Genomic DNA, 11,454 nt, shown 5'->3' with positions numbered 1-11,454 from the left:
CATTACTTATCGTAGGTTTATTCCGGGACCCGTTCCGTTAAATACCCACGTGTAAGCTACAACGGCACTCCTAAGTCATAACACTGGATTCGTTTCTCGCCTTCTGAGGTGCTTTCGCTACTTACCAAACATTAGAGATCTAGTGGAGAGATTGGAACCCTCCAATCCGCGGTGCAGTCGCTCTCTGCGCGATCTCGGCCGTCGGTTTCTTCACGAGAGTTTCTCGATGCGTCGCCGGTGGACCCGGCTATCTCGGCATTCGAACAGTTGGTGGAGAGTTCCCTCCGTCGGGTTTCGGCGGCTGCCGCGAACATCGGAGGGAAGGTTTCGGAGGCAAGCAAGATACTGGAGGAGGCCTTTTTGGTGCAGAGGGATCTCCTCCTAATCAAGGCCAGACACACCCAGGTTACTTACTTCTGTTTCATTTTTGGGTCTACGAAAACTATAATTGCCTACCTGATATAATTCGGATTGTTGGTATCACAAATATACAACTCATGTGATGCTTTTGAGTATTCGAGTTGAATCATAGGTCATGTATTTATGCAACCCAATTTTATTTTTTTATTCGCAGATTGTGATGGTGCGATCTACTGATCGAGAAAGCTATAAAGTATACATGAAATTGAGTTCCAACTTATGACTGCGCATTTTACTTTACCAAAGCCGATGAGCTCTGGATTTATAGTTGTGCTTCATTTTGCACATGATTCGATCAAAGTTAAGAAACTACAGAAGGTAGATGGAACTTCAATTTATGCTCCCTTCTTCATCTCATTAATTTCTACACAGGACGATCTGTTCATTGTATATTCATATTTTAATTTGTATCTTAATTGCTCCGACTCACCATTCCAATTCTTAATTTGATGTCTAAGTGATAATATATGATCTCTGCTGCAGAAACCCAGCCTTGAAGATTTGGCAGAGTTCTTTAACCACTGAATGAAGTAACATTAAAAGCAAATGCTTTGACTAAAGATGCAACATCAGATTATATTAACCATCTGAAGATGGCCGCAGATAGCTTGACAGCTTTGACATGGATTGCTTACTCCGGAAAGGATTGCGGTGAGTGTTGATAGCTTTAAAGTTGCTATTCTTGATTTGCTTCTCTTTGGAGAGAACTATTTTGACTTGATCTATCATTTCTCTCTTTGAATCTTTCTTGAAGCCTCTTCCAACAGCACATGTGGATGAAAGTTGGCAGATGGCTGGATTCTATAAGACTACAACAATAAGGTGTTTAAGCATTCTCAGCTCTGCTCTTGTCCTGTTCGTTCTCTAATATGTACAAATCCTATAGAGTAAAGTAAATTTCGGTGGCAGTGATTAACTCATCTGTGAAGCAATCCTGTGAACTTTCTCTAATAACATGTTATGTCCTTCACCTACATTGTATACTTAAGAATCTCTATAGATAATCATATCAATTGATTATTGCGCTTGCCAATATGCTTAGCATGATTAGTGAATATAATACCTTCTCTAATGACGTTTCTCCTGTTTTTAGATGTTTTGTCTTTCCATTTCACTATTATTTACTCTGCTGTAACATTTATTGCTTTGAATATTCAGTAACTATCTTTTGTTTTTATGCAAATGGTCTGGATAATGAATAATTTCTTAACGTTTTTTTAGCATCCTGTGCAGTACTATAATTGATGCATAATGTTGATATAACTAAATTGGAATACAGGGCTTGCAGAGTACAGAATTAAGGATCCTGACCTTGTAGAGTGGGCTAAAGCTTTAAAAGTCACCCGAAATAGAATCCCCAATTTAATGCATTTAATGCAGACGGTATGTGATATGCAGTTGGTTACTCATGTTTTGAGAAAAGAAAGAACCATGTAGAAACTTTAATTTTAATTATTGGCACATGAAAAAAAAAGGATTCATAGAAATAGAATGACCGTTTGAAACCACAAAGCAGAAATTATCCTTAACTTGCAGTACACAATCCTTGCACCAAGACGCATAATTAGAATCACATCATTATTAAGTAGGATCTTGTTATCAATCTGTTTTCTTCACCACCCATCTGCCAAATGTATTCCCAAGTTGGTAAATTGCAACATTATATAAAACAGGTAAGAAGAACTTCTTAATTCATTAGTACAGTATTGCTAAGGAATGAAGTTCCGCATACTTCCAACCCATCTGAATCTCCAGTTTAGGTATGCTTGAATTTGAGAAGGAAGAAGTACAGAAAGGATTTATTTTTCAGCTGCTCTCACAATACCAGTTCTGTTGTTTCTGTTCTTTGTTTTTGTGTCATCTGTTACCTATTGCAGATGTGTCATATAGGATGATGTATTGTGATATTTTTGTATGTAACTTTAGGAAGATGGGTTAGATGGCATTTTATTCTTAGTACACAAATTGAGAACAACACAAGGCCTGATAAAATTCAAGTGAAACTTATGATGTGCATTGAAGGATTACATATATGTCAAATTACTTACCTAAATGTACTCAATGGGGGAATATACTGTTATAGCAGTCTATTTTGGTGTAGGGTGTTGTTGCTGCTTGTGAGATTGTTAATTGCAGCAGTATTGAGGTGCAATGCGAGGTATATCTTGCAGTCCTAAGTAATTGCACTGGAATTATATGGCCTTATATGATTTCGACGAATAAATCTATCAGTTCTAGAGCTCAATGGCATCCAAAGGCATTTGCAGCTCATGAAATTCACCAATATAATTGTTGATCTGGCTGATTTCAGTGGAGTTGGCTCTTGAACTACAGTTTTCTGGGAATTGCTTTAAATATACTGAATTTTTAAGATGAATTGATCATTGGTGTTTAAATTGAATATATCAATATCTTGTCAACTTTAGCTACTTTATTTCCTTACCATCTCAGGGTTCAGCACCAACAATATCAATACACAACACATCAAGCTGTCAACTTTACCAGAGCACAGATTTGTTGGCGGCTTCTATAACTACTGCCAAATCTAGTGAAGTTAATGTTCTGGTTTAAGATGCTGGTCCTGAAGGTGATTGAGTATGTTTTTCTTTCTGTCAAAAATTTATTTGGATCGCTTAATCATGAGTACATGAAAACAATATCAAAGTAATGTAATTTAATATCAATGTGATCTAAAATGTCTAGATCAGTACCAATAATGCAATTTTCAATAAATGTCATATGCCACTCTAGTCTGATTAGTCGGCATCATTTGTTCCATGTCCATTTCATACTCAGGTAATAAACTTAGTCAACAATGTTGTTAAATTTGTAAGCGTTCATTCTAACCATCTAAAAGATTGACAGCAAGTTATATGGACAGAGTTAGATTCTTCTCTTTTCTACGTCAAATTATGAAACCTCAGTTACTTTTGATCCTTCTCATTTTCTATATCTTCCTTTAGACCATTTCTAGGCCAAGCATCCATTGCCACAGTAGTTTATTCACACTCTCACTCTCTGACAATTCGCAACATCACCGGTGACCGGTCTCTCACTTCGGTGGATAACCAGTTAGATCAGTTAGTTTACTTACCTTTTGAGATCTTAGGTCTTATTTGCTTTAAGTTTAGAAACCATTCCTGAACTAGTTTAGTAATTAAATATTTTTTTTTATTTTTTATATCTAATTAAATTTACTCTTTAAAAAATTAAGATTAAAAAATAAGACTAACTAATCGAAATCGAAACTTACTCTCAAACCAAACAATGCCTTAACGATTTGTTAGTACATTACATGACAAGTTGCATGGAAAGGAGCACCTTTACTAAATTCTTAGCCAAAAATGGTTACAATTTTCTACCCTATACAGTTTTATTATCCTTTTCGGAAGTTATGTTTCACTATTTCCTTTTATTTTCATCTTTAGTATATAAGAGTTAAAATTTTGTGCGCACTTCAGAGCTGCCCATGTTTTACCTGACATAGTCTCTTGGTTGCATTTCATTCTCTCCATTTTTTAATCTACTGATTGCAATAAGAATACCATCCAATTTACTCGTGAATATATAATCATCATGTACTGTTTAAATTACTTTGGGCAACCTGAGCTTGAGCTCAGCATGTTTAATAACCAAGTTGAGTTCGAACTGAGCTATAACCGATTCGAGTTCGACCTGCAAACGAATTGTGAACATATACTGAAGAATGAATGATCTTTGCAATAAAGGCTCAAACATAGGTGGTGGTATACTGATACGGAAAAGATAGGAGAAGATCGAGCCAGTTGTTGGGCTAAGCCTCTCTTTTTGTAAGCCTTGCACCGGCATGACCTGAGCCCAATTGCATCTGTTCCGAGTCAGGACTAAATCAAGCCGGACCCAACTAGACTCGATCACTCACTAGACTTCAATGACTTGTTCATCATCTGATGTTGGCCCAAATGGACGTGCATTTATGAAGCAGACAGCTATAAAACCCAACCTATTTCTCCTTCAAATCCTACTAATATACACGCCAACTCAGATGCAGGCAAAGTGGAATTCACTATATATATATATAAGCAAATTATAGTTTAACTCTTTATTGATAGTTTACAAGTAAATTATAAAATGACGAATATTAGTTATAATTTAGTGTAAACCACAAAAAGTTACCGAACCTTATAAAGATAAATTATAATTTTCATATATATATATATATAGTGGAGAAAAGGACAGGTTTCAATGAACACGTTAAGGCTCTTAAATGTAAACATGTATTGTAGAGAAGGAGAGGTTTCAATGAGCACGTCAAGACTCTTAGGTTTACGTCTCCATCCCCTGCTTCCATGGAGCCAGATCATGGCATCAAGCCAACAGTATATGATTAATACTTATTGCACTCAAGACTTCGTTTGGTGACTTCACCAACCTCTACTTAATGACTCCTGCTATTTTTGTCTTTGTTGGTAAGGGTGGGGACTGGGGAAGGGGTGGTCTGTGTCTCAACAAAACAAACCCAAAGACTTGTCTCTTTTTCACTGCTCCTTTTGAAATCTTGAGCAAGATTAACTCTTTCCAATGCATATATCTAACTTAGCTCTCTCTCTTTCTCTCTCTCAGTAAACGATACTAATTTCTCCATCAGAAGAAAAAAAAAAAGATCCGCGATATTTGACTCTGTAGCCTGGAAAGGAATGCCATCGTTGACAATAAAAGGGTAGTAATTTTTTCTCTGTCTTCATATGCTGCAATCAATTAGCTGACCGGATCCACACGCAAATATAGTCCTGCATTCTTTGAATGTGATTCTGGACTTCCAGTGTTCGCTTTCAATAGCGTGCTTCCACACAGTGGGTGTCATCATCTCTCTACGTTTAAAAACTATGGATGTAACTAAAGATAATTCTTTATAGTAAACATGGACTTAAGTTTGATTCGCATATGATCTTTATAACCTGAGTAACAGACACAAGATCTCTGATATCTTCACTGGAAGGAGTCAAACTGGATCGGATTACAAGCATCTGATTCCTTTCCTAGAATTGTTCGAGTCGATCTTATTGAATTCAAGTTGGAGAAACTTGACTCACATTTAATTACTTTGATCGTGGATATTGACCTGATCCAATTAGACGATTATAGATTTGATTAATATAACTCGATGGGGATCTCTCTCTCTCTACTACAGGCCTCTGGTTTCAACAAGATCCCAATAAACTATTTAGTTAGAGATCAAATCTTACGAAAATACTAAAAGAGAATTATAAAATATATATCTAAAGATTCTAAGTCCAAGCTCTATCTACCAGGAAACAGTTATAATTCATAGCCAAGACTTACCCGCAACAAACAGTAACAACACTAAGTTTCTTAGAAACATTTAATTGGTCATTTACATATTATTATATTAATATAATATATAATTATGACATTTTATTTATAAAACAATGATTATAGAACTAATATACTCTGCACATAGTATGAATGAGACAAAGACATAGCTAATTGTTAATTAATGTCATAAGCCCTTCGCCATTTCTTTTACCACTCCTTTTGGACGAAGGTTAACTTCGTTCCTCATGTTTCAACGTATAATTAGGTCAACTAAACTAATATTTGTTGATCTAACTTCTGAAAGCAAACTTATATTGTTAATTAATTTCATAACCTCGACTTTGCCAACCATATTTAAAAATTAAAAAGACCCATGTACCTGATAAAAAAATTTAGTGGTAAATATAACCTAATTAACCTTTAGTATTTTCTGACATATTATAGTTTATATATTTTACTCTCTTATATTTTAGATTTAAATCATTTTATCCCTTGAAGTTTTGACTAAATTGTAATGTTAGATTTTGTCTATGCTTTTATTTTTAAATCTTAGAATTGATATTAATTTGAATTTTTTTGTAAATATATTTTTATTTAACACAAGCAGCATACAATTAAAATACAAGTGGGTAAAATTTAGTTATATTTTCATCATTTTCCTATTACTATGTAGGAAATACAACAAATATAATACCCTTATGAATTATGTGGCAATGGTTATGATCAATTTGATATCATGAATATAGTAACTCTAATATTTATAATGAGAATGGAACTCATTACCTTTGTCGTAAATTAGTAATATCCAACTATTAAATAAATAAATAATAAAATAAAAGTCCTCAAAATTCGAACTAAATAAAACGGGGCGCGGTAACTACCTCCGCGAAATAATGTAATACAATGTCAGCCGAGGACGGAGACTGCTACCACGTAGGAAAGAAACGCATAATACACGTGGCAAATTCCCGAAGGCCGAATATCTCCTCCGCGGGTGACCAGAACCAGAATGCCACACGACTGCGGACCCACTTGATTTAATTTAAGGCAGTCGTTGTTTTGCACATCACCCCCCTGCCTTCTGTGGAATTATAGAATAATTTCGTTGTGTTGCAAATATTTGACCTCTTCCTTCCTCTCGGTTTCTCCGCAACTGCTAATAAAATCGTCTTAAAGGATTTAGTCAAGAAGGAATTTAATTTGGTGAAGAGACCATTTGCCCAATATATTGAATAAATTTGCAAGGCAAAATCCTTCACGTCCTTATAAAAATGTACTTAATAGTTATCATATTCCATACGATAGAAACTTATCACAACCACAACGACGTGCGTGAACATTTGCAAAAACAACCTCTTTAACTGGTGAAAAGTTGGAAATTGTATAGTTGGGGGGCGGGGCTTCATCTATAAAACAAGAGGCAGAGCGGACCGCAGAGGAGAATAGAAGCCAAGCCGACGGAGGCGATGGAGCGATCCCTGCCGGTGGAGGAGCTCACCTCCGGTGCGAGTGGCCGTATAATTCCCCTAGCCCGCGACGTGCGGCGGTCGCTCCTGTCACGCGCCGCGCTCGTGCGTGTCGTTGTCTTCCTCCACGCCATCCTCCTCTGGTTCCTCCTCCGCCTCCGCGTCAACTCCAAGTCCTCGTCCTCGTCCTCGTCGTCAACGTCTACGGCTCCGCCGTCCCTCGCGTCTCCTCGGCGGAGAGGCGGGCTGAGGAAGAGGTGGATCAGAGGGTCGGCGGTGACGGAGGAGGAGGAGGACGTGAGGCGGCGGAGAGCTCTCGCGGAGGAGGTGGCGATGGTGGTGTCCTCCCTTGGCGGCGGTGGAGGGTGTAGGTGGGAGACCTTCGTGCTCGTGGGGCCGAGGAGGAACGAGCTCTTCTGCCGGTCGTGGCTCCCGGCGTCTGGGGAATTGAGGTGAGGTCTCTATCGGGTTCTCGGGTAAGGCTTTGGCCTCCCACTTTTGACTTTTCGAGGCTTTAGGGATTTTTCGCGTTGAGTGATCGTTTCGCTACTCTAAAGGTTGCTCCTTTTCTCATTCTAACTTGGGAATTGAGTTGGTTGATTACTTTTTATCGGGAAAAGAGATAATCTCATAATTGATGCCAAAAACTTAATAAATTCCTTGTGACTTCTTATAGATGATGTTCGATAAAAAGGAGTAATTTTTAATAAATTTCAACTTTTCTGAGTGTAGGATATTTCTGTATGTGTTATTCGTTATGCACCTTAGAGCCATTTAAAAATGATACCGTTTCTACAAGAGGACTTAGGTTCGATAAATTTGGTACTACTTGTGGGTCATTGGTTTGGATCCTTTTGTTGTGAATGTTATTTTAGCAATTTCATAAGTTGAAATGCTTCATGTAGTTGAGGGGGAAACTTATGTCTACTGATCCGATTCAGCCAGGAGTTATTACTTCACGTAGGAACTTCGTGGATATTGTTTAGCCTCTTCAAAAGATGGTTGTTGTGCGATTAATAGAGTGTTGATCAATACTACATGTTATTTGCATCACCCTTCTGACAAAAGTATCCTCTTATCAATCTTATGTTGAATCGTTTATGATCTGCTCAAAGTGTCGTTCTTGATGAGAATTATCCTTTTTGGATTGTTAGGGGCATATTGGTGATTATTCACGGGCTTAATGAGCACAGGTAACAGTCCTAAGGAACTTCTCTTTCAAGCTTTAAACTTTTCCTTCCCATTTCAAGTTTCTGTATATGATGGTTCATGCAGACTTAGAATATATTTCTGCTTGTGTGACTGATTCCAATTTGTACTGAATACATCAATTTGGTCACTTTAAAGCCCGACTATGACCACCATTTATTATGTATTATCCTGGCATGAGCTTTTCTCTTTATTCCATGCTTTTGGCTGAATATATTCTGAAGCAGTAGTCAATTGATGACTCTGTCTGTACTCTCTACAAAAGCATGAGTGTTCTGTTGAGTTATGGAGAATCTGATAATGTGTTGGCTATGACTTATAGTGGAAGGTATGCACGCTTTGCAGAGCAGCTAACATCATGCAACTTTGGAACATATGCAATGGATTGGACAGGTGAGCTATTTGCACTTGAAATCTTGCAGATCTTAGATCTCTTCTCATTTGTCTCAGTAGTCGGCTGTGTATCAACAGAAGCAAGTTTATATATACTCTGATGTAAGACAGCTTTCTAGTGAATTTAGTTATTCTCTAGCCGATCTTGTAAACATCACTGCATATACAAGCAGAACTTATTGTGGCAGCATAAATTTGGTGACAGACTATTTTCATATTCTCCTCTATATCCTATCGTTAACCTCCCATCATGCATCTTGAGATGGAACAGTAATCCTGAATTCTTAAACAAATCTTCAGCTTGTTAAGCATTACCTTTATGCTGATGGTGTGTGTTTTTTATTGAGTCAATCACTTGAGTACTTGACCTGTACTAATTAGTGCCACACAGTGGCAGCCTTGCAGGTTTAGTAAAGTATTTGTTCATTTTTCCAATTGAGCATGCTTGTTTATAGTTTCCGTTTAGTTGTTGGTGTTCAAGACTTCAAATGCAATTTTTTTTTAACCTGTCAAAAAATCGTGCTTCTGGTTCTCGTGGTTGCAACTAATTTTTTGCTGCAAATATGTTCAAGCTAATTTGCATGAGAATGTAGAAGATAACTTGATGCTTCTTGGTCTTTGATAGGCCACGGTGGTAGTGATGGATTGCATGGATATGTACCTTCATTAGATTATGTTGTTGATGACACGGTAAGTTTAATGACTTCATATTTATTTAATGGTTCTTAAGAAATTTAACAGATTATATATTTCTATTTGTTGCTTGGTTCAGAAAATGACTGTTATTTTATCTTCCAATGAACAGGGTACATTCTTGGAGAAAATCCAAATGGAGAATCCTGGTGTACCTTGTTTTCTTCTTGGTCATTCTACTGGTGGAGCTGTGGTTTTAAAAGTATTCTTCCTGAATTATTGGTTTTGCTTTAAAATTTTGAGTTTGTGGCTTGCATCTGTTTCTTGGTCCCCTGGCTCATCTCTGGCTGGAACTTTGCAGGCAGCTTTGTATCCTCAAATTGAGGCCATGTTGGAAGGAGTTATACTAACCTCACCAGCATTGCGTGTAAAACCAGCCCATCCTATTGTCGGGGTAATTCATTTTCTCACCATATTCTCACATGCAGATCAAGCTAAATTTGAATTTCTTTTCGATGTAGTAAATATTTTATACTATTTATGTTGTTTTAGGTATGTCTAAATCCATATATCTATCTAATAATTATCTGTTAGTGATTAATCCTGTAAATCTGTCGCTCTGACACAATCTAGCAAAAGATTGGGATATATGGATATTCTTTTGTTGTGTTGTTTCACTTTGTTGGCAATGATTGTTCCTGCTACTTTTTAACATCTGCAATAGTTTGCTTGCTTGGGCATATAGCATGTAATGGCCTTCTAAATTATAAATGTTGGCATATTGAAGAAGGTTTATGTGCAAATTGTTTTTCCCTGTTTTTAACTTTATGATAGCTTCTACATTAGCACACACCAGTTCATTGAAAAAACATTCATAAAATTGACCAGTATATTGTGTGATTGCTCAAAAATAATATTTCTCATGATTCGAGTTGTTAGATTCCGTTACTCACTGAGTCTATTTGGTCTACCTGAAGTACATTAATGAATCTAACATTTCAAAAACGCTGCATAAGACCTGATTGCAACCTCCATAAATGCTCTTTTGTTTTTCTTCCTTCTGAACCAAGGACCTCAACTTTTGATAGGGCTTATTGTACCCTTTATGCCGGTGTAAGTTTACTAGCTAATGTTCCTAACGTCTGTAGTCCTTAAGGCCCAGACTGGAGTTCTGATAACGAAACGTAAGGCACTAAATATGGTTGATCTTCGATATATAGGCACTCATCAAGATCTGGAAAAAATTATAAAAGAAAATAAAATAAATAGAAAATTAGTTATTAACTCTCTGTAGTGATTGATGACATATGGACATCAGCGGCTTATCTAGCTTTTGTTGAATAAAAGCGAACATTGCTATGGTATCAATTTATCCCTATTTTGCAGGCTGTGGCTCCATTTTTTTCACTCGTAGCCCCCAAATTCCAGTTCAAGGGAGCAAACAAAAGGGGCATTCCAGTATCAAGGGACCCTGCTGCTCTTCTAGCTAAATACTCTGATCCTTTGGTCTACACTGGGCCAATTAGGGTAAGGACAGGCTATGAGATCCTACGACTATCGTCTTATCTACTGCAGAACATGAAACAAGTCACTGTTCCATTTATGGTCCTGCATGGAACTGCCGATCTGGTCACAGATCCATCGGCTTCTCAAGAACTATACAATGAGGCTGCCTCAAGGAAGAAGGATATAAAGCTTTATGAGGGCTTCTTGCATGATCTTCTCTTTGAGCCAGAGCGTGATGAAATTGGTGCAGATATTATCGGTTGGATGGAGAAGAAGTTACAGCAGCAAAGCTTGTAAAGATAACAGGGAAAACATAGAACAGTAGCTTTTCATGCCAGAGCACCTGGCAACAAAGGCCTGGTTCATCGACCCTATTGGTTAGTTACATTGGTTTGGATTGAGATTTTTCAAGTTAGCAAATCAACTTAGATAAGCCCTGGGTGTTGAAGCATACTGTAAACAATATATTATTGACCTATTGCCACGTTCAACTCTATTGCATTCTAATTTT

The 11,454-nt window shown here is 37.2% G+C and overlaps 1 protein-coding gene and 1 long non-coding RNA gene across 3 annotated transcripts; both read left to right on the top strand.

Moving 5' to 3' along the window:
* Nucleotides 1–89: 89 nt before the first annotated feature.
* LOC140778797 (uncharacterized) lies at nt 90–3,214 on the top strand. 2 transcript variants are annotated; one of them, XR_012107246.1, is made up of 5 exons: nt 90–405; nt 575–738; nt 904–1,071; nt 1,175–1,242; nt 1,700–3,214. It is a non-coding gene; the product is annotated as an uncharacterized lncRNA (long non-coding RNA). The 2 variants fall into 2 exon arrangements; XR_012107245.1 differs by having other exon boundaries at nt 2,872–3,209.
* A 3,894-nt stretch (nt 3,215–7,108) lies between these two features.
* On the top strand, nt 7,109–11,444 carry LOC140778386 (uncharacterized). The gene is made up of 7 exons (XM_073123071.1): nt 7,109–7,654; nt 8,357–8,395; nt 8,734–8,804; nt 9,430–9,494; nt 9,610–9,699; nt 9,799–9,891; nt 10,824–11,444. The coding sequence occupies exons 1-7, from the start codon at nt 7,203–7,205 to the stop codon at nt 11,238–11,240; spliced, it is 1,227 nt and encodes a 408-aa protein (XP_072979172.1). The 5' UTR covers nt 7,109–7,202; the 3' UTR covers nt 11,241–11,444.
* Nucleotides 11,445–11,454: the final 10 nt, after the last annotated feature.

Source organism: Typha angustifolia, chromosome 15 (genome assembly GCF_048772165.1).
Source record: "Typha angustifolia cultivar Huaian chromosome 15, ASM4877216v1, whole genome shotgun sequence".
Lineage (NCBI taxonomy): Eukaryota > Viridiplantae > Streptophyta > Magnoliopsida > Poales > Typhaceae > Typha > Typha angustifolia.
Note: the sequence above shows the minus strand (reverse complement) of the source record. Positions and strands in the feature narration are given on the sequence as shown.

Excerpts from the sequence above, each read along its gene's own strand:
- LOC140778386 (XM_073123071.1), top strand. The coding sequence starts at position 7,203 with ATGGAGCGATCCCTGCCGGTGGAGGAGCTCACCTCCGGTGCGAGTGGC. Across the intron at positions 8,396-8,733 it reads CACGGGCTTAATGAGCACAG|TGGAAGGTATGCACGCTTTG; the intron begins GTAACAGTCCTA and ends TATGACTTATAG. Across the intron at positions 9,892-10,823 it reads CAGCCCATCCTATTGTCGGG|GCTGTGGCTCCATTTTTTTC; the intron begins GTAATTCATTTT and ends CCTATTTTGCAG.